Here is a 23,857-nt window from a genome sequence, read left to right on the forward strand (position 1 = left end):
CTGGAACTCGACGGTAAAATTTGGAAAATCCAATCTGTTACGTTACCTCAAATGTTAGCTAGTACTTCAGCGGAGTGGCTAAAATAGCTCTGAGCACTATGGGGCTTAACATCCATGGTCATCAGTCCCCTAGAACTTAGAACTACTTAAACATAAATAACCTAAGGACAGCACACAACACACAGCCATCACGAGGCAGAGAAAATCCCTGACCCCGCCGGGAATCGAACCCGGGAACCCGGGCGTGGGAAGCGAAAACGCTACCGCACGACCACGAGATGCGGGCTCAGCGGAGTATACACCAGCTTTAACGCATAATTATGTCAGGGTCCCATCAATTGTTTGTTTTTTAAGATTTTGCGTTGTTTTTAAATAGTTTTACGCAAGAGAACAAATTGTTCCTGAGTTACAATAGTTGTTTTTATTACGTTTCAGAACGGGGTGTGCTCTCTCGTGTTACTACTATCCAGCTCCTCAAGTTTGGTGTGTTATGACCTCCAGGTAATGGTAAGACTTTAGGGAGTTCCTATTTATAACTTCCTGCAAGAATTTACAGCTACCTTTGAGTAGTTCTCTTTTACACCTTACATTTTTAGCGAAGCTTATTTGTTTAGGCTTATGATCTTACTGGAAAGGTTCTACAAGTGCAGTCGAGGGTTAACAAAAACGCTCGAATGGTTCAAATGGCTCTGAGCGCTATGGGACTTAACATCTGAGGTCATCTGTCCCCTAGAATTTAGAAATACTTAAACCTAACTAACCTAAGGACATCACACACATCCATGCCAGAGGCAGCGCTCGAACCTGCGACCGTAGCGGCCGCGTGGTTCCAGACTGAAGCACCTAGAACCGCTCGGCCACAGCGGCCGGCAAACAGTAACGTTCAGTTGTGGTGTGACTCAGTGAGACGTTTATGTTCGGTGTTTGCTTGACAGCACCAACTAAGTTGCGGGAAGAGCGTTCCGTGTCGGCGGCCTCTTGCCGCGTGGGCCTCGCTTGCTGCGGCCATGTGGACGACTCTCGAGCATTTCCTAGCGCGGCTTGCTATTTGTTTGCAGTCGAGTGTCCGGACTGTCCGGACTCTCTGTGCTCGAGCTGAGTACCTTGTGTTATCTGACTTGCACTGTAAATGATATTTTATCTGATTAATTGAACTTGTGCAGATATATATATATATATATATATATATATTGTATTGAACAACTTACAGGGTGTATACGTGGACAAGGAAAATAAATTCCCGGATTTTTCGAAGATTTACCTGTTAAAAATACACTTTCTCCCGGGTGAAAGTATGTTTTCCCTTATCAATCCTTTGAATGGGTAAGGTTTTGTACACGGGCGTAAAATTTCCCGGCACTTTAGAAAACGAAACTCAGAGATAATGACACGTTTTGGAAATATCTTTGATGTGCATCAACATGTACGCTGCGTATTTTCCTGTTACATTGGAATGCCACCTAACACCGCATGTTACTTTCCGAATCATTGAAATCGAGATTTCAATGCGCTTTTGTAAGCCGTTCGTAGCTCATGTCACGTGATCTCGCCAGCCGATGACAGCGGATGTTCAGAGCATACGACACGTGACGTAGTCAGCCAACGTCAACACCACTGTTAAGTAGCACGAACACACAAACAGGGGAAGTTAATACTTTAAATTAATGTACATAGTGTTGCTACAAGAAAAGCAAAGCTTTCACATATAATATTGGTCTCAAGCTGCAAGAGAAACTAAGCTTTCGCGTATACTGTTGATCTTTTACGCACGTGTTACACTTTAAGATATATCTTACAAATGTAACAGTAAAATTTTTAGTAATGACATAAATGTGTGATCTTCAGGGTTCGAAAGTCTTCTAAACGGCTCGTCATCAAAGATTTGATTTTTAAATGAGAGTCAAACGCTCTGTGATTTAATAAATTCATGGTACATTCTTGCACATAGATCAACCTACGTAAAAGGATATTTACTTTGAAAGTAACGCTTTTCAAACCACTATTCGCAGTATTATCTCGCGACCTGTTTGAACTAGGTTCTTTTGAGCAGTTGCCAGAGAGCGCACATAACAGGCGACACCGCGCTTGGGTAGCTACCATGACGTAGGTAGTCCGTATGTACGTACGTGTAAAACATTGAAAGATCATAGACTACGTCATAAAAGAAACAAGACATCAGAGGATACTGCAAGAGTATCGGAATTTCTTGAACCGAATTAAAATGTGCACATTTAAAGTGCATACTTAAAGGGCACATTCGTATGTCCAGATTCCCAATGAAGTAGACCTCGACCTGATATTAAGCTTTTCAGTGTGGTTTTCGGGATGTAAATTTTCTTCGAGCACCAGTAGTGTACCATGTCATGTTTGGTCCTTCATTATGGCATAATGCCATACGTGCTAGAAAATAAAAACGTGCACTTGAAATGCAGCGAACAGTTGAAACTAGCCAGTACTGTGGAATTAAACATTTCGTTTCAAATACATTGACTGCCTCTGCGGTAAAGGTTAACAAAAGTCAAATTTTTTTAGCAAACAGACAAAAATAATTTCATTGTTCCGCAAGGCGATTAATGCTTGACTGTCAGAAAGGTGGAAATAAAATCAAATCTGAAGCTAATGACATATTTCAGCCTTCCGTAATTATGTAAATATGTTTTAATTCACTTGATAGATCCCAGCCACAGATATCCGTTAATTTTTCATTTGACATGATAGTAAACGAAGAGGAAACAGTAAAACGTAAACACAGGTTACGTGGAGACTACCCACTATAACTCAGACGGCTCTGCAGGTTGACCGTATGATCGTACGACTACGGTTCACTGAATGAACTGTCCACTCAAGCCGGATAACATAATACACACGGCCGACAATCAGTGAGTCGCGAGTCAACTAAACTGAACATTTAAATAATGAGAGTGTCAAAACCTGTACCAATGCAAACTACTTTGAAGAGGTGGCTTTCTAAGGCTCGACAAGTGATAGAATGTCCATCCGGAAAAATGACAGCAAATTGAAATTGCGACAAAAGGTATTGCAGTTTGTAAGCCCTATTAATTTCACACTGTACTCAAATGTATTCACCAGTTACACAACATCGTAATTTACAAGTAGAGGGAAGAACCAGCAGCTAAAAAAGACGTGCTTCTGTCGGCTAGACAGGTTGTGGCAATGCGAAGATAAATTTATGTTGCTCTTTTTCTCAGTGGGAGTTCACTACTGAAAGAGTGTTGTGTACATTAAATAATACTAGTTGCACACGGTCAGCGTAAGGTTGAAAGTGTGCTTCTCAATTTTTATTTGAAATACATTTCTCAGAATTTTTCAACAGTTTTACTGAATATTCACTGTACATTGGGTATCAGATATTCATAAAATCTACGTCGTAATTAGCGTTTCCGCTTAGTTTCCACACTAGTGTTCTTTGCAGCATTCAGTAACACATTCCTCTCTAAGTTACGGTGGCCTTGGACATTCCACAGTAATTTGGTCTCAGTCACAAGACTTATAAGCTTCTCTACGTCCACAGTGGGCAAGTGAATGCAGACACTAGCAACATTATGCGCTCACTTGCACCGTCCACGTGCGACTAATCCTATTTCACTGGGATCTGTCCGACAGCCAGCCGGGTAGGGCCATACGCGGCCGCCTTGGTCGTTTGCAGTGGACGCGGGCTACTCCTGCTACATGCCTCAGGCTTGTGCTCTCGGAGTGCCTGCGTTATGACATGTGGTGGGTCTCGTCACGTACTTGCCAGCGAGAAAGCCTCATTGTGCTATACCACGTGGCAACACATCTAACCACCGACGGCAGAATGTCGATTGCAGGGCGTTGCGCCAGACGCGATACAGTGTCCGGCTGATGGACTGTATCAGTGGCTCCCCACATATCGCTTGACCGGTTGTGAAAGCTTACTTCAGTTCAAGTAGGACACCATTCATACACTGTGAAACATCAGATGGGGAATACTATAACTGTCACTGAAGAATCTATGCTAGATGTAATATATGATGATGATAAGGATGCTGCAATGAACTGAAATTTGATGCACTGCCGGAGTCAAATTGAGGTTCCCTGCGTAACGAATAGATGGGCCAATAGTTGGGCTACACTGGCACTAAAGCTACAATAGCTGCACGGATCACTGTAGTACGGCTCTCTCCCTGATAAAAATTTTAATCAACGTTTCAGCCCTTCGTTATTTCCCTTTTAGAGCCGCATCTGCTCTTCAGAATTGGAATAGGGCCTCAGCACTGAGCGGAGTGGAGTATGTGATCTATTAATCACCTACAGCTCATGATTCTGAGACGTATTGAGTCTCACCTTCTTCACTATCGCAGAGATCAATACGTCTCAGGAACAACAACTCAATATGATTAAACAAAATGTGTTATATAGCAACCGTTTTGTAGCCTTTCCGTCACCATCGGAAATAACATCTACACCCAAACATGCTGACAATACCCTGCGAATTCGGTGCTGTTGTCATGTAGTAATGGTAATGACCGGAGTCTGAAAATACAATAAAGACTGATGTGGCCTCCTGTCGATACTCTCTCGGTTTCTGTCTTCAAGACCGAAATGGTACCTATTGGATCGGGCGGTCCCTGTAAGGGCAGCAGCAGGCCTCGTATCTGGCTCACACTCCAAGATGATTACCATGAAATTAAAAACTGAACTACCGAACAGGGTACTGTAATCTGATGATGGACATTTGAACTTTTATTATAGCGGGAGAGGTTTTGGAAAATAATTAAAATTAACAACTCCACAGAAAAACTTATTTATTAATGCCAGTAGCCTAATTAGTGTGACGAAGATACAGTTTTGTTCGAAAATCATTGTAACATTTCTGTTATGTATGTAAGAGTAAAAATCTAGCTCTGGCTAGCTCTGGCTGTCATCGCTGTCAGATGCCTGTGATCCCGGTTATTCAGGATCGTAAGTTGCCCACGTTAACGTAGACGGCCACCAATGGTGCACATGCCGCTCCCCCACGATGAGATGCCCACCCGCGTGCTGCCGCTCACCAGGGCACTCCCAGAATCACCATGGCACACGCTCTTTCCCGTCTCTCCAGCGCACAGCATGCGCGGAGTTACTTCGCGTCCGACGCTCGGGAACTCACACGCGGAGCAGTCTCTGACGCTGATGTCCACTTTCCGCAGGATGAAGACAGGAGCGTCCGTCTCCGTTAATCCCCAGCCGGCTACTGTGACAGCGAGGCTAGTTGGAGGGTCGTATCTGTCCTCTGGGAGGTTGATGACTGAAATTTTGGCGCCCAGTGGAAATGAAACATCAATCTGCAAAATTAAATATATGGTAGGGTGGTAGAAGGCAGTTCAATGATTACAGCATATCTATATTTAGAGAAAGCTTTTGTTAAAGCCAAATACACTACAGTCCATTAAAAATGCTACAACAAGAAGAAATGCAGACGATAAACGGGTATTCATTGGACAAATATATTATACTAGAACTGACATGTGATTACATTTTCTCACAATTTGGGTGCATAGATCCTGAGAAATCAGTACCCCGAACCACCACCTCTGGCCGTAATAACGGAATTGATACGTCTGGGCAGTGAGTCGAACAGAGCTGCCCATGCAGCTTCAACACGATACCAGAGTTCATCAAGAGTAGTGACTGGCGTATTGTGACGAGCCAGTTGCTCGGCCACCACTGACAAGACGTTTTCAGTTGGTGAGAGATCTGGAGAATATGCTGGCCAGGTCAGCAGTCCAACATTTCCTGTATCCAGAAAGACCCGTAGAGGACCTGCAACATGCGGTCGTGCATTATCTTGCTGATATGTAGGGTTTCGCAGGGATCGAATGAAGGGTAGAGCCACGGGTCGTAACACATCTGAAATGTAACGTCCACTGTTCAAAGTGCCGTCAACGCGACCAAGAGGTGACCGAGACGCGTAACCAATGGCACCCCATACCATCACGCCGGGTGATACGCCAGTATGGTGATGACGAATACACGCTTCCAATGTGCGTTCACCGCGATGTCGCCAAACACGGATGCGACCATCATTATGCTGTAAACAGAACCTGGATCCATCCGAAAAAATGATGTTTTGCCAATGGTGCACCCAGGTTCGTCGTTGAGTACACCATCACAGGCGTTCCTGTCGGTGATGCAGCCATGGTCTCCTAGCTGATAGTCCATGCTGCTGCAAACGTCGTCGAACTGTTCGTGCAGATGGTTGTTGTCTTGCAAACGTCCCCATCGGTTGACTCAGGGATTGAGACGTGGGCACACAATCCTTTACAGCCATGCGGATAAAATGCCTGTCATCTCGACTGCTAGTGATACGAGACCGTTGGAATTCAGCACGGCGTTCCGTATTATCCTCCTGAACCCACCGATTCCATATTCTGCTAACAGTCATTGGATATCGACCAACGTGAGCAGTAATGTCGCGATACGATAAACCGCAATCGCGATAGGCTACAATCCGACCTTTATCAAAGTCGGAAACGTGATGGTACACATTTTTCCTCCTTACACGAGGCATCACAACAACGTTTCACCACACAACGCCAGTCAACTGCTGTTTGTGTATGAGAAATCGGTTGGAAACTTTCCTCGTGTCACCACGTTGTAGGTATCGCCACCGTCACCAACCTTGTGTGAATGCTCTGAAAAGCTTCCTGTCGGTTAAATTTCGCGTCTGTAGCACGTCATCATCGCTGTGTGGCAATTTTAATGGCCAGTAGTGTAGTTTCACCGATTTATAGCAGGAATAAAAGATAGCCCAACAGTTGTAATAAGTGTTTTTCATACAACCTTGACCAAGATTTCGACGGATATAAACCCGTCCCCTTCGGAAGAATAGACAACTTCACGTAAGCAATTACTCTGTAAAATCTGTCTCAATGAATGATCACACGTATCAATTATGGCCCTTAGACTCAAGGGCTTGTCACATCAGTAAAAACAGTCACTTAGAGTACCAGACCATGTTAGTGGCTACATGACGGGCCAGCCACTGATACAGTCTAGTAGCCGGATATTCTATTACGGCTGACGCAGCACCCGACAATACAACATTGCGCCGTCGGTGGTTGAATGTGTTGCTACGTGGTTTAGCACAATGAGGCGTTCTCGCAGCCCAGAACGTGATGGGGCCTACCACCTGTCATAACGCATCAAGCCGGCATGTAGCCACCAATGGTCTGTTACTCTAAGTGACTGTTCTTACTGATATGACAAGCCCTTGAGTCTAAGGGCCATAAATTTTACGTGTGATCATTCAGTGAGACAGATTTTACAGAGTAATTGCTTACGTGAAGTTGTCTATTCTTCCGAAGGGGACGGGTTTAGATCCCCCGAAACCGTTGTCAACGTTATGTGGAAACCACCATTTTTTTCGTGTGGTTGACTGTCCGTTATACATGCTTTTTTTACAACCGTTACTGTACAGCAGCCACGCTCCAAATACCGTCGATTTTTTTAAATGTTCGCTGCTACATATGAATCTTAAAGAAAATTGAACCTTATACTGTTCTGGTAGCTGCACCTGCTCTCGAACACAATGTGTTTCCAACCACAGTAATACATAAACGTCATTACCTGAAAACAGCAGTGTTTTCTGGAAGCATAGCTGCTGTTTCTATTTCAAGATACTATCTAACAGCTTGAGTTGCCCCGGATGCAAGAATCTGCAAAGCCATCTTCTTTTACTGTGCAATCACTTTTGTGATCCATTCGCTGCTGCCGTCGTATTTATTGTGTCAATTGCTACATTTTTGTTGGAAGTGCATAATCTAGCTTTAGTAATCTGTCTTGTATCAGATTCACGATACCCAAACCACGCATGTGTTGGGTAGTAGATACAGGCAAGCTTACGTGATACATTAGACCTGCACGGATGATACTCTTCTTTGCGTGCCCATTTATTTGTAAGGAATTTGTGATTTCTGCAATATGTTGCTTTAGTAATACATCTTTAATAAAAGTATGACTGTGTTGATGCATGCAGGTCAAGAAATCTGACGACAACAGGGAGAGCGGTGTACTGACAACATGCCTTTCTACATCGCAGCCGATGACACCTCAAGCACACGATGACTTTGCGATCGGTCGGACTTCGTTGGCCCGCGTACGACCAAAACTAGGATGATTAATCCATACACAGTATATAACATATAATTATTCTGTCTCTGTAGTAACACGATAGCTCAGGAAACCAGGGTAATAGGGTTGAGGTGGAACAGTAGTTAGCATGGAGCAGTGGTTTGCACACTGGACTCGCATTAGGGAGGGTGACGGTTCAAACCCGCGTCAGGCCATCCAAATTTAAGTTTTCCGTGATTTCCCTAAACTGCACAAGGGAAATACCGGCACAGTTCCTTTGAAAGGGCACTGCCGATTTCCTTTCCCATCCTTGACGCAGTCCGAGCTGGTGCTCCGTCTCTAATTCCGTAGATACTGACGGGACGTTAAACTCAATCTTCCTTTCTTCCTGCCAGTGTAATGAGAAGCCTTGGAGGAGAAAATCTTACAATCTGATCACTTCGTTCGCTACCGGAGAAGCATTGTTCCTCTACTAGAGAATGACTTTTCTTGATAATTTCTTTAAGGAAGCTCTTCTTGAATTCTGGTGTTCCTTTTGCTGCTTTGATTTTTCTTCGTAGAATAGGCATTTATGGACTTGATATTGGTTACCTTTTCGTGCTGTTGTTACTGAGGATTCTAAATGATCAGCTTAAAGGTACTTAACGTATTTGTGCAGATGCCGTAACAGGAACTGCGGAATTTATCACAGTCACTGTTAATAATTGACAGCAGCACGAACTGTGTGGGTTTATCCTCGTCAGAGAGGGCAGTTTTCCACGCGTTTTGCTCAATTTTTTTATTGCTGCATATTTGAAACACGAGATATTGGTAGACATTTCCTACACAGATCCGGAGAAATGTACAGCAGGTGTCACTGTAAGAGCAACAATTTGTTGAACATAAAATCCCGGGAATGGTTTTGGCCGTATTGTCACTATACTGAATTTCAGTTAATTCCGGTGAAGTACATGATATCTACACCGAAATGCCCTATGTTTTTAAGCGGTTTGGTCACTGATGACGTACTGAAGCGACACGCAGGCAGTCGGCTAGTCTCTGAAGAACAAACTGAGAATTTTCATGAAGCACTCCAACGAAGTCCATGCATAACTATTCCTTAGGCCCCATGGGAGCTTCAAATGTGACGTGCCACTATTCATACGATCCTGTAAAAGTGATTCCGTCTGTACAAGGGACAGAGTCTGCAGATCGTAAACCCCGATGACAAGTAATGGGGACAGGCATTTACATGTAAGATGTTTCTCCGAATCACCCGGTATTCTTGTTTCTTGTCCAGTATTATGTTTTCCATGTCTCTGGATCTGCTTTAAGCATGACGTCTGTATTTGGGGGTCCCATAATCAACTCAGTATTAGGGAAAAAACACAAGATAATACAAAAGTGAATATTTCGTGTGGGTTCATGGGCGTTAATATAGTTGGGTCATTCTCCTTTGGAGAGGAGACCAGTTACAGAAGTCTGGTTTTCCCTAATTAGAAGACGTATTAGAAAAACCTTTGGTTCCAACAACATGTTGCTCAACAACACTGATCATTTGATAATCGGAATAATCTGAATCGAACATTTCCAGGACACAGGACTGGGCGTCATTGACCCATAAATTGGCCTCCACGTTCTCCTGACATCACACCGATCGACTTATACCCCTGGGTCTCCGTAAAGGACAAGATGGTCTCCACTGCAGTTTTCAAACCTCCGTATTCGGAGTGTGGAAGCCGTTGCTAACATCCCTCTGGACACGTTGCAGAACACCTGTATGGAAACTGCATTCAGACTAGAGCATCACGTCACTACAGGGGCTCACTTCGGAGTGTTTTGATGTAATGCAAATTTAATGTGATACGTAATTACTTTAGGGAAAGAAACAAATGTACTTCTTTGCATTTTGTGTTGGTAGCAAATTGAAAGTGGGTCATTTCGGTATAAACTACACTAATTCTTGTAGATCTCTTTAACAATAGGACTGATACAGCATCTAGAAAATTCTAAACAACATACGGTGAAATGAGAAGCGTGGGTGGTGACATTAAGAGCGGAATGCGAATCTCACTGGTAAACACAGAGGAGAAAGCGGATGGGTGGCAACAGTACGTTGAAGGCTTATACGGGGGGAGGAGTTGTCAGATGGCGTGAGAGAAGAAGAATCAGCATTTGACACGGAAGAGACGGGGATCCAGTCTTCAATTCTGAATATAAATAGCTACAGAAGACTTGAAATCAAATGAGTTAAAACTGACAGATAATGTTCCATTGGATTATCTGTAATCAGAGAGGCAAGTGCCAAAATTTCGATATAGTTGGTGTGTAGAATGAACGAGGCAGACGAGATATCATCAGACTTATCGAAAATTACTATCCACACAATTCGGAGAGTGACAAGAGTAGATAAGTGCAACAGATATCGCAGATTTATTTTAACAGTTCATGCATCGTAGTTGCTGACAAGAGAGACATACAGGAGAATGGAAAAGAAAATTAAGGATAAGTATTACTCCAAAAAAAGTAAAGGCACCAGAGAGGCGCTCCTCAAATTGTGCTTGATAACGGAAACACGACTGAAGTAAAATCAAGAAGAAATACTCATAGGATGTGCAGACCTGGAAAAGACGTTCGAAAATGTAAAATGTTGCAGGATGTTAAAAATTCTGAGAAAAATAGGGGTTAGCTGTAGGGAATGAGGGTAATATGCAATATGCCCAGGAACAAAGAGTGGACAGTAAGATTCGAAGATCAAATGACGAAGTGCATGGATTAAAACGGATGTGAGACTAGGATGAAGTTTTTCACACCTACCGGTTAATCTTGACATAGACGAAAGAATGAGGCAAGTGAACGAATATTCAGAAATGGGATTAGGATTCGGGGTGAAACGATATGTCATAAGATTAGCTGATAACATTGCTATCCCCAATAAGAGTGAAGAAGAATGCTGAATAGAATGACCAGTCCAATGACTATATGAAATGGATCGGAAGTAAACCGAAAAAATAACAAAGTAAAGAGATGTATCGAATTGAGAACAATCGAGAAGCATAACATCAGAATTGTAGAGTACGATCCAGGCGAGGCAGCGAATTTTCAAGTCAAAATAACCCATTGCGAACGAAGCAAAGATGACATAAAAAGTAGACTAGTACAGGAAAAAAGGGATTTCCTGAACAAAGACGTTTATTGGTATCAAACATAGGGCTTAATTATGGTAAGAAATATTTGAAAATGTACGTTAGGAACACGGAATTTCATGGTAGTGAATCATGGACTCTGGGAAAACCAGAAGAGGTGAAAATCGAAGAGTCTGAGATGGAGTGCTGAAGATGAATGTTCAAAATTACGTGGACTGGTAAGTTAAGGAACGTGGAGGTTCCTCATATAATCGGTGACGAAATGAAATTATGGACAACAGTGACAAAGAGTAGGGACATGATGGTAGTACGTGTGTAAACCTGTCCCATTTCTCGTTCGACACATGTAGACTTTCGTTATTGTTTTTTCGCCGTAATTAGCCGTATCTTTCCAATTATAGGAAGATGGTCCTCGATTGTGGACCTTCTGGTTCATAGTTTTCAAACTAGGGCGCAAAAGCCTAGATGCGATTCGTGTGTTACTTTACATAGGGACGTATGCAGGAAATGTTTACTACTACAGTTCGGAAGAGTATGTAAAAAATTATTTTGCATAAATATTAGACTGAGAATCTGTTTGTATCCCCCTAACAATTCGCCATCTGTGCGAGATGTTGAGAATCACTTCAGGTTTGAACAAATTTTGTTATTTATTATGAAATAACATATTTCCTGGAGATCTACATATGTGGATCTCAGGACATAATGCATATTTGCTAATTTCAACTTGGTCTTCGATAATGGAATGCCTAAAGAGCTCTTATTTCAGTACACTACAGCAGTATATGAAATGTTAAGTGATAATCAGAAGTTCTTTTCAGTAACGCCAATGGGAACTATCTGCTTGCGAAGGTAACAAATTCTCGTTTTTGACTTAAGTTTGTGCTGCTGAGCTTCGTGAAACTGACTGTAGCTACGAGAGGAGGACGTATCTGTACAGACAATTCTTCTAACAGCGAAGTTGCAGATGATGCAGAAGAAACTGAAGAAAAATCCAAGAGGAGCTCTGTTGCCACCTGTTTCAGAAGTTACGTTTTAAAATGTATGCCAACTAACGAAATTTGGTAAGGCTAGGAAGGACTGAAAATGCAGTAAACCTGGCTGCAATTCCAAGATAAAGGCTTGTGCGTCTGTAGTGCAATGTATTTATGTTTTGAGGAAAATAATTCTTCTGAAACTCATCATAAAATGTGCTGTAATGATCTATTTACTAGCAAAAGCACCTTTTTTCTTGAAAGAAGATATTGTATTATTATTGATGTGTTGGCAGAAGAGCCAACACCGTGTTGCTAGAGGAGGCCGAAATGCACGCGTTTAAGCTCACGCAGACTGGCGTGAGGTCTGGAACAGTTAAAGGAGTTGAGTCTACTAAATAAAGTACGGAGTTGCTTGAATACTTAACTTTAATCCATAATTGGAGAACATCGCTCTTGATGATATATTAATTATAATCTCAATATAAACTAGTAATGGCGCCTTGCTAGGTCGTAGCAAATGCTGACTATCGTCTCGGCAAATAGGGCGATCGTGCGAACCATCTTTGTGCGCAAGCACAGCACCGATCCCGAAATCCGACGCATCTACCATCAACAAAATGGGTTTCTGGGGATCGAATGGCGTAAGGCAAGTAGTGGAAAGCAACGCCGATTTCAACTGGCGAAAGGCGCGTTCGCATTCTGTCGTCCAGACGAACGGAACACCTTTACGGCGTAAGCGATGAAGCGGAGCGGAAGTGGAAGAGGCGTGACGCACATATTTATGGTAGTATTTGATTTTTCCCAGCACACTCTGTAGCTGCTTCAAATTCTGCGGCGAAGGCAAGTCCTGTATGGCACGGAGGTGCTCTGGACTCGGATGTATGCCTTGGGCATTGAGTACGTGGCCCAGGTAGGGTAAGTCCCGAAAAAAAAACACACATTTGTCCTTCCGCAAGCGAAGGCCATTTTGTTGCAAGACCTGAAATAATGTTCTGAGATTGGCTAAATGTTCTTCTTCCGTCTTTCCAGAGATCACAATATCGTCCAGATACTTTGCTGCAGTAGGGACCGACGCACAAACAGTTTGCAGATATTGCTGAAAGAATGCAGGGGCGGATGCACACCCGAATGGCAGTCTTTTGAATCGATACAAACCAAGATGCGTGTTAACCACCAAGACGCGCTGGGATTCGTCGTCCACTGGTATTTGCAAGTACGCATCTGCTAGGTCCAACTTCGAAAAATATTTACCCGGACATAGTTTGCCAAAAAGATCTTACGGGCAGGGTAAAGGAAAAGTTGCTATCACTAGTTGTGGATTCACTGTTGCCTTGAAGTCCACACAAAGTCTCAATTTTCCGGAAGGTTTTGGCAAAATTACTAAGGGTGAGGCCCAGAGAGAAGCCTGCACACGTTCAATTACACCTTGTGATTCCAAATCGTGTAATGTTCTTGCGACCTCATCATGCAAGGCGTGGGGAACATTGCGCGCTCTGAAAAATTTCGGTTGCGCGTTTACTTTCAGTTCCAAATGTGCTTTATAGTTCTTAGTGCAACCGAGGCCCGGTGCAAAAATGTCTGCAAATTCTTCACATAGACGAGAAACACTGGCTGAAGGCACAGTCTGGTTCACTTATAGGACCTGATTGACTATAGGCAAGTTAAACAACTGAAATAAATCTAAACCAAACAAGTTCACTGCAGAAGAAGAACGAAGTACGTAAAATGACACAAGTTTGTTTGTCCCTTGCATGTTGCAAGAAGGCTGCACTGTCCTAACACAGGGATAGCTTGTCCGGAATAACTATTTAACTTAACTTTTGCGGCACGCAAAGGAGGTGTGCCCAGTTGTTTGTACGTGTCTTTATTGATCAATGAAACTGCAGCTCCGGTATCGAGCTGGAATGGTATCACGGTGCCTTGAATGTCCAAATCTACAAAAAGTTTATTGTCCTGCTGACGACAAGAGTGACTGTCTCGTGCAACGTGAACAGACACAGGTACAGAAGCACTTGCGACTTGACGCGATTTCCGGCGATGTCGACGCACACTATTTGTGGGACGAACACAGTCACTGTTAGAAAGAGCGGCACTGGGTGGAGTGGAATGAACTACATGAATGTCCATGGGCGAAGGTTCACGAGCCTGAGTATTCTTGGTTCGATTCTGGCGCGAAGCACAGGGCCTGGAATGGTTGTGAGTGTCTGTTATGAGCTGTTTCTGGCAAACACTTTGAACATGTCCTTTTTTATTACAGAAAAAGCAAATAGCTAGGCGTGATGGGCAATTCGCATGCGAATGTCTAGTAGCACACCGCGGGCATGACTTTAGCACTGCATTTGATTGCTGGCGCGGCACACGTTTTGGAGAGCTTGGCGGCAGCTGTGCGGACGGGTGCGAGGGCTGTTGACTGTTCCGTGCAGCTCGCCCAGCGGGCCGGTTAATGTGACACACAGCTGGCGAAGTTTGAAATGATTCCTGAGCAAAGTCAAGTGTGTCTTGCCTGTCCAATATGTCTATCACTTGTTGAAGGGAGGGATTGACTAGTTTCAAAATCTGTTCTCGTATACCAACATCAGAAACGTTCTGTGCAATCGCATCACGCACCATAGTATCTGAATAAGGGAGTCCACATTCACACTCAAAAGCACAATCCCTAGTAAGGCTTTGCAAAGTGGCAACCCACTCCCGATTAACTTGACCGGCCGTACGTTTTGTACGAAAGAACGTATACCTTTTGGCAAATACATTGACTGAGTCTTTGAAATATCCATCTAATGCAGACAAAATTTCTTCGTAGGACAGAGTTGCTACGTCGCGTCGGGGAAACAATTTCACTATCACACGGTAGGTGGACACTCCTACACAAGAAAGCAAAAAAGGCTGCCGCTCAATACCTTGAATTCAGTAGGCGGCGAGATGGAATCCAAATTGGCGTGACCTCTCCGTCCAGCTTTCCAGTGCCGCATCAAAAGGACGAAAAGGTGGTGCAACTGCGTGTTGTGGCTGCGGTAGCGGTGGAGCGGCGGCCGCCGCATCGTTTTGCATTGCACGTTGACCCTGGACGAGCTGTCCAAGGGCATCCAATAAGGCCTGCGTCTGCTGATTCTGTAAGCGATAAAATTCGGACAGTACATCTGGAGATTGAGGCGAAGCCATGACACAAGTAAATTAGTGCAATATAAAGAAGAAGACCGTTTTTACACTCGTCGCCATATGATGTGTTGGCAGAAGAGCCAACACCATGTTGCTAGAGGAGGCCGAAATGCACGCGTTTAAGCTCACGCAGACTAGGTGAGGTCTGGAACAGTTAAAGGAATTGAGTCTACTAAATAAATTACAGAGTTGCTTGAATACTTAACTTTAATCCATAATTGGAGAACATCGCTCTTGATGATACATTAATTATATTCTCAATATAAACTGGTAATGGCGCCTTGCTAGGTCGTAGCAAATGATGTAGCTTTAGGCTATGCTAACTATCGTCTCGGCAAATGAGAGCGTAATCGTCAGTGATCCATCTCTGGCAAAGTCTGCTGTACAACTGGGGCGAGTGCTAGGACGTCTCTCTAGACCTGCCGTGTGGAGGCGCTCGGTCTGCAATCACTGACAGTGGCGACACGCAGGTCCGACGTATACTAATGGACCGCAGCCAATTTAAAGGCTACCACCTAGCAAGTGTGGTGTCTGGCGGTGACACCACAATTATTACTTTCTTGTGTTTGTGAAGCAGTTTTAGAGCACCAATAAAAATATTTTTTGCAAAACCACATACTTCAAAAATGTTAATAACATTAATATTGCTATTTTCTATGTGCATATGCATATACAGTTTACTGTTTCTATATTTGTAACATGTTTAGACTTAAGGAAGGGGGAAAAAATACAAAGCCAAATCTCAATTTATTCTATTTTGGATATTTAAACAAATGTATTACTTGCATTTGTGTCGTGTTTGTATATTGGTTTGCTGTAGGACATCAAGAAAAATTTCCTGCTAATATATTTTATCTCATGCCTGGATAGGTCTAGACATCAGGGAATAATGTCCTTGGTACTAGAGGCAGCACTAAAGGGTAAACACTGAAGGTGAAGACAGAAACTGGACGTCGGATCCAAGGGATGCTCTGAGGTGAAGACACGGAGGAATTCGTGGTGGATCGGTTCAAAATCGTCTGATGCGTGACGACTCAAAAAAAAAAAAAAAAGAATCTAAACGAACACTCACCCGCATGACCGCGATGTCGTAGTCACCAGAGAAGCTGTTGTTCGTAGACCTCGGCCACGTCCAACACTGTGCCGCCGCTGATACGGTTGGAGGATCCGGCGCGCACGGTGTACGGCGCCTGGTACGGCGCTCTGTAATAGCTGACGCAGTGGGCGGCCGTGAGGGCCCACTCGGTTCCGATTATGGAGGCGCCGCACTGATGGTAGCCACCATACATGAGGGCCAGAGTCCACGGGTAGTCGGTGATGCTGGCTTCGGAGCCGCCGATGACGCGGCCTTGAATGCTCGACCTCATCCGCAGCGCCCGTGGCTCCACCAGCTGCAGCTGCACAGCCAGCAGCAGGCACAGCACTGCAACCTGGATGCCTGCCATAGCGGGTCTGAAGTCTCGGCGAATGAACAGACCATATATAGCTGACCTCTCCCTACTGTTATCACCGTCCTCCAAATTGCTCTGCTATGAAGAGTCTACTTGGAGAGTTTTATCGGTCGGTGAACGGTGTCACAATTTTGCAAGACAGGAAGTGTCTCTTCATCCCAGATGATGAGCAGTTTAAGTTTAGAAAGCGTTAGAAGCATTGACGAAATGTTCTCGTGTACAGATTCTTGTTAGCAGAAACACGTATTTGAATGCTGTAGCAACCATTCGGGTTGTCCATATTTCACTGTGGGTGGGAACTGTGCCTGTTTATAGCGGACTACAGTATCCTAACACAGAATAGAGCAAAGATAGGGTATCACTGAACGATCTGTAATTTACGAGCGGTTAGGAGCAAGTGCAGAATAACGTACTTCCCGTGAAGTGGCAAACGCTGTCACAAGGCACCTAATAGCGGCCGGGATTTTGGGACTCTATAGGATGCTCGCAACACGAGGCTCAGTGGCCTGAGTAACACTGCCTATTAGCGGCAAGATTAATTACTACGCTGAAGGTTAATTCTCCACATTAAAATAAGCAAGGGTGCAACAGGTTGCACAACAGAAGTCAGCCTCTGAGGCAATGGGTTGACCACTAACAGAAGCAGGAACCACTAGCAGCTTTTAAATACAAACTTTGAGAGTAGCTCTCCACGTAAGAGAAGCGGACTTTTTAAAGCTTACCAAGGCTTATAACGAGCGATATAGAATTGGTGTCCCAATGATCCCACTGAGATCTCCCCCTTAATACAAAAACAAGGGATGTAATCGACTTGGGGACGCACTATTTCTAGATTCCTATAGCCGGCCCACCAATCCACCGGAACTTTACAGGCTTCAGCCAATCTAATGAGTGGCTCTGCATTTCCAGGGCGTCTCTGATCAACCACATCCAGGTTCCTCTCCTTCTCTTACTCGCAGGGTACGGGTATTTTTTGAATATTCACAAGCAAACTCAAAGTTTGGTAGCAATAGAGTTGAAATGAATGCTAAATGTGACTTGCGTTGCTCTTATGGCCACCAACAACAGTGTTTTACGTCACGTGGTTCCACCCAGAGGCCTTTTGTGAGTGGGGATCGCTGGTGTAACACTCTGACTAATACAATCTTAATGACGTTGCCATTCTCAGGGGCAAGTATCAACCTCGCTCAGACTGCAAGACGTACCTTTTTGACCATCTTCTACTGCGTCGTCTGACAACAGCATCTAGGCTGTGGATGAAGTTACCAGATAATTCTCTGAAGTGAAATTTCTCCCCAGGTACAGGTACCAAGGGCGTTTGCGCATTTGCAGGGCTCTATCGTTACTGTTGACCTCTGGTATCACAAACGCTACTACTCTTGCCTGCTGTCTGCAATGTGTCTCTGATTTCCTATGTTGCAGTGTCCTAACCGGCTCCAGTCGCATTAAGCTTAACAATGTACAAGTCATTACATCGTCAATATATGACACTGTTAGGTTAATGAGTCGGGGTGTGGAATGTTGGAAGCTTGAACGTGGGAGGGAAGCTTGAAAATCTGTAAAGGCAAATGCGAAGGCTCAATCTAGATATAGTAGGTGTCAATGAAGTGAAATGGAGTGAACACGAGGATTTTTGGTCAGATGAGTGTAGGGTAACAACAACAGTAGCAGAAAATAATATAACGCCAGTAGGATTCATTATGAATAGGACGATAGCGCAGATGGGGAGTTACTGTGAACAGTTAAGTAATAGGGTTCCTCTTATTAGGTTAAAAGCAAACCAGCACCGGCAATGATAGTTCGGGTAGACATGCCGACGTCACAAGCTGTAGATGAAGAGATGGGGAAAGTACACGAGGATATTGAAAGGGTAATACAGCACATGAAGGGAGATGAAAATCTAATAGTCCTGGGATACAAGAATGCAGTTGTAGGGGAAGGACTAGAAGAAGAGTGTGGACTTCGGACAAGGAATGAGAGCAGAAAGACTAATTGAGATCTGCATTAAATTGATATCTGAAATAAATGTCAGCTAATGATAGCGAATACTCTGTTCAAGAATTAGGAGAGAAGCAGATATACTTCAGAAAGCCCTGGTGATACTGGAATATTTCAGTTAGATTACTTCATATTTAGACAGAGATTCCGAAACGAGATACTGAATTGCAAGGCGTACCCAGAGGCAGATATAGCTTCATATCACGATGTAGTAATGATGAGGAGTAGGCTGAAATTTAAGAGATTAATCAAGAAGGATGAATATGAAAAAAAGTGAGGTACGGAGCCACTACGGAATATCTTAATCCACTCGAAGTTTTGTAATGCTGCAAATACAGCAAGATGGAATAGCTCTGTTGGCAGTAACCTTGAACAGGAATGGACATCTCAGAAATCACAGATGTTGGAAAGAAAAACTAAGGTAGCAAGAAGGTAATTGCGAACAGGCCATGGCTAACGGAAGAAGTACTTCTGTTGATCCGTGAAAGAATGACATACAAAAATGTCCAGTGAAATTCAGGAATATAGAAATACAAATCGCTGAGGAACGAAATAACAAGGAAGTGTGGGGAAGCTAAGAAGAAATGACTGCATGAAAAATGTGAAGCAATACACAAAGAGATTATTATCGGAAAAACTGACTCAGCATATTGTAAAGGCAAAATAACTTTCGTTGAAATTCAGAGCAAGGATGGTAACATTAAGAATGCAACGCGAATTCCATTGTTAAATACAGAGGAGAGAGTGGGTAGGTGGAAACAGCACACTGAAGGCCTCTATGAGGGGACGATTTATCTCATGTTATAGAAGAGACAGAAGTCGATTCAGGAGAGTGAGGGGATCTAGTATAAGAACTTAGAGTTCTTCAGATCAAATAACGCAGAAGGGGTACACAGCATTCCATCAGATTTCTAAAACCATTGGGGGAAGTGGCTACAAAACGACTATTCAAGTTGATGTGTAGAATGTATGAGTGTGGCGACATGCCATCTGACTTTCGGAAAAATATCATCCACACCATTCGAAAGATTGCAAGAACTGACAAGTGCGAGAATTATCGCAGCTAATGAATCCAAGTTGCTGACAACACTAATTTCCAGAAGAATGGAGAAGAAAATTGAGAATGTGTTACATGACCATCAGTTTGCCTACAGGAAAGGTAAAGGCACCAGACAGGCAATTCTTACGTTGTAGTTGATAATGGGAGCAAAACTACAGAAAAATCGGGATACGTTCATAGGATTTGCCAACCTGGAAAAAGCGTTCGACAATACAAAATAACGCTACGTGTTCTAAATTTTGAGAAAAATAGGGGTAGCTACAGGCAGAGACGGATAATATACAGTATGTACAAGAGCCAAGAGGGAATAATAAGAATGGACGACGAAGAACATAGCGCTCGGATTAAAAAAGGTGTATGATTGGGATGTAGCCTTTCCCCCTTCTGTTCAATCAGTATATCGAAGAAACAATGATGGGAATAAAAGAAAGGTTCAGAAGTAGAATTAAAATTCAAGGTGAAAGGATACGATTCCCTGATGACATTGCTATACTTTATTTGGCAAGAGCGCGTGGCTGGCATCTGCAGGTGCTGAACAGCTCACAACAAAAGTTATTTGGACATGACTGTTGACCACTGGTTATATCCTGACACAAGAGCCAGAATGGGTGTAGTGTTGGCTTAGCTATTATTAAAAGTCACCATTCGTCTGTTGTACGCTATAACTGATATCAACAATGAATTTCATATAGACATAAAAACCTGATTACTTAAGAAGGAAAAAATTCCATTTACTTCATTATGTTAAATAGTACAAAGAAATTTGAAAATCAATTTACTAATACATATAAAAATTGACTTATTCGTATTTTTCTATTTTATAAGACATATAGAAAGTCCATTTTGACTTTTCCAATGATGTAAATAAACATAATTGATGTTCATAAAAAAATACTTTTGGCTAGCCCTTTACTGGAATACATTATGGAAGACTACTACTTCCTTATTTTATAGTGCAAAGGAAGTGAATGTTATATTAATATAGGATTGTATATATGCTTTTTCATTTTCAGTTATTTATGTTGGAAAATTGTTGCTGTTAATGCAATATCAGAAACATACAGACCTCCTCTTCATAGAGTTATGTTTCAGTTAAAGCTTTAAACTTTAAATGATCGGGACGTTACGATAATGAACGAGCATGTGAAGGTAAAATTGATAAAATAAATGTATATCTTCTTTTTATCTATGATTTCGATAAAGTGATATTAGTACTAATCTTGTTTGCAGGTTATACCACCGGTTGCTGCCGCCCTTCATAAAATTCAAGGGGAAGCTCAAGCTTACCTCAGGCGATTCTTGCCGACAACTGTGGCAGCTGTATTTAAATTGTGGAACGTAAGGGCCAGGTGTCTTGTAAACGGCACAGTTTTAGCCGATGTCTTATTAAGTGGTATACGTAAAAGCTTAGGACCTCTACTACACGACCACAGCACCAATTTGCTGTGACTTTTTATCGTAAGTTCCGATTGGTACGGCCGAAAATGTTTGAGAACAATGAGGTAGAAGTAGCAAGAAAAGGGACTGAAAACGTTCTAGTAGAGGTTTCGAGGAACGAAGCCGCCGAAAATGCAAAGGACACAGATAGTTCAAGTGTTGGTGGCGGAAGCACCAATAACAAAGACGAAGAGGAATATTTTGTTACGTATGTCACTCAATCTAAAGAAGAAGCTAGAAGTAACACATCTGTGCAAAGTAAAGCCCACAGACTAGTCGTATAATGGCTGGACAATAAATCAAAAGATTCATTCAGAGCTGCCGTATTTCTTGGGAAAGATTTTTAAACGTTTAATAACAGTCTCAAGTGCTGCAGCCACACGACTTTTTTTCTGTGTCTTGTCTCCTAAACGAGCCTCTCTCTCGAATGAAAATTTTAACACGATGATTTTCATGAAGGAAAATATGCACCTCATACCACATACTCTCTGAGTCTCCTGTATTTTGAGTCTCCCGTGATGTAAAGTTGATAACTAAATAATTACAAAGCTAAATGATTAAACTATTTTCTTTTTATTTTCGAAGTTGCTCCCTAAACTTCCCCAACCAAAACTTCCCCCATTATAACTTTTGATTCACTCTCTGATTTCACTACACCCAAACACAATGTTTGCTATTACAAGTTAACGATTAATTTTAACTGTTGATAAATTTCCTGTAAAATAAAGCTGTAACTTTTAACGAAATATACTTTTTTTTAGTAACGGATTAACGTTTAGGGAAGTTATGTTAGTGATTAGCGTTTTACAGCTATGTTTGAAACACCACGTAGATAACGTTCACAAATTTTTGGTGTATGCAGGAACTTTGGCAAAATGTTCATTGCACAGCAAAGGATAGACATTTTCAACGATAAGAAATACGACAAAAAGTTGGAGAGAATATATAGCTCCATCATGACGCGAAGAAGTAGCTAGGCATACGATGATGTGAGCTCAGAGTTGTTTTTGCTGTCAGGCGGAAGTGGTCATAGTTTGTGCAAGAAGAACCTGAACACATACCAAGAGCGAAGTCCAAAGAGCCCATATAGCCATCGCTAAAGGACGACAACGCAAGCACAGGATAGTCAGTGTACGAGTGTGTGGCGCCTTTTTTTTGTTTGCTGGTGAACTTGTCTGTTCTGCAGGAATCGGAAATGAACTGACAGTATTTGATCAGGGATTCCGCATTATTCTACCCTGTCACAAACTCTTACACCGCTTTTTAATACAAATCGTGAAAGCTGTAACAGAGAAAATTGCCGGAAGAGTAAGGAATTGTTTGCTTAGTGACTTTCCAGAACTTCTGAACTAACTGAAACAAAGCCTACGTGATGTAGTAGTTGCTATAATTCTTCAGCGTGCCTACTAATGTACAGTTCGGTTATTTCCGTCAATTTACAAAAATTATGGTATTACCGAGCTGCACTGACATTACATTTGAAAACACTTTCAAGTTACTGAAGCAGTTATTGCTCAAATTTTGTGTCCCTGCTGCTGGTAGTACAATACATTATCAACACTTTTTCCACAGTATTTATCAAATGGTTCAAATGGCTCTGAGCACTATGGGACTTAACTTCTAAGGTCACCAGTCCCCTAGAGCTTAGAACTACTTAAACCTAACTAACCTAAGGACGTCACACGCATCCATGCCCCAGGTAGGATTGGAACCTGAGACCGTACCGGTCGCGCGGCTCCAGACTGTAGCGCCTAGAACCACTCGGCCACCCCAGCCGGCCAATATTTATCACATCTGCTTATTCTTGATGAGTGTAAACCGTGCGTTATTTTCTGTTTGATGGTGGCCATTCATTTATAAATTTCCTTTTATGTTGGTTTAAGCTTCGCATATCACATGCTAAAATGTTGGGCACTTGTACTCGGTGGTTACAATTAAACTGCAGCTACTTACAGAGGTCCAGTGTGGGCGGTAGCATCGTATGATAGTTAATCTAATGCGTTAATGCTGAATCAATTTACGAAGAAAAAAAATTGTTATAGTTTCGGCCATCAGCTACAAATCTTGCCCTGAGAATACAAGAAAGATATATAGAAATGTTTCCTTATGCTATAGCTTAGGACCGGACGTGAGCAGAAAAGATAAACAACTGAGAAAGGCATAGTTCGTCCAATATCAACACTATGAGCATTTGAGTCATTGATGAGATGCAGTACAGCCCTAGATCTGCATCTATATGCCAAAATCTGAAATAACTGGTTCCGCACTAACGCATTGGCATATCTATCAACCCTCTATGCTTTACGATAATTATAACTCACGCAGGACTTTCGTATCTGAACTGGATAGGATTGCCTCTTATGTTGTTAAAATTCAAGTATTGTTACTTGCACACTGTTCGGAATCATTACTGCTCATGACAGCTACTAAATTAACATTGCATCAGTGTGTGGCGAAGTAATACGAACACCAGTCATTGTACAGTGACTTAGACTTCACAATAGTCATTATCGTTGTTGCGGTTTTCAAGAACGTGGCCGTACTTGGTATAATTTCTAA

The 23,857-nt window shown here is 42.6% G+C and overlaps 2 protein-coding genes across 2 annotated transcripts; both read right to left on the bottom strand.

Moving 5' to 3' along the window:
- Positions 1 to 4,958: 4,958 nt before the first annotated feature.
- LOC124616514 (trypsin alpha-3-like) lies at positions 4,959 to 16,430 on the bottom strand. The gene is made up of 2 exons (XM_047144828.1): positions 16,425 to 16,430; positions 4,959 to 5,306 (listed from the first exon to the last, which is right to left on the bottom strand). The coding sequence occupies exons 1-2, from the start codon at positions 16,428 to 16,430 to the stop codon at positions 4,959 to 4,961; spliced, it is 354 nt and encodes a 117-aa protein (XP_047000784.1).
- Positions 16,431 to 16,446: 16 nt separating this feature from the next.
- Positions 16,447 to 16,797, bottom strand: LOC124616515 (trypsin-6-like). Its single transcript, XM_047144829.1, has one exon. The coding sequence runs from the start codon at positions 16,795 to 16,797 to the stop codon at positions 16,447 to 16,449; it is 351 nt and encodes a 116-aa protein (XP_047000785.1).
- Between the last annotated feature and the right edge of the window lie 7,060 nt (positions 16,798 to 23,857).

Source organism: Schistocerca americana, chromosome 5 (genome assembly GCF_021461395.2).
Source record: "Schistocerca americana isolate TAMUIC-IGC-003095 chromosome 5, iqSchAmer2.1, whole genome shotgun sequence".
NCBI lineage: Eukaryota > Metazoa > Arthropoda > Insecta > Orthoptera > Acrididae > Schistocerca > Schistocerca americana.

What these genes read in the sequence shown, in the direction of transcription:
- LOC124616515 (XM_047144829.1), bottom strand. Translation starts at nt 16,797, where the DNA reads ATGGCAGGCATCCAGGTTGCAGTGCTGTGCCTGCTGCTGGCTGTGCAG.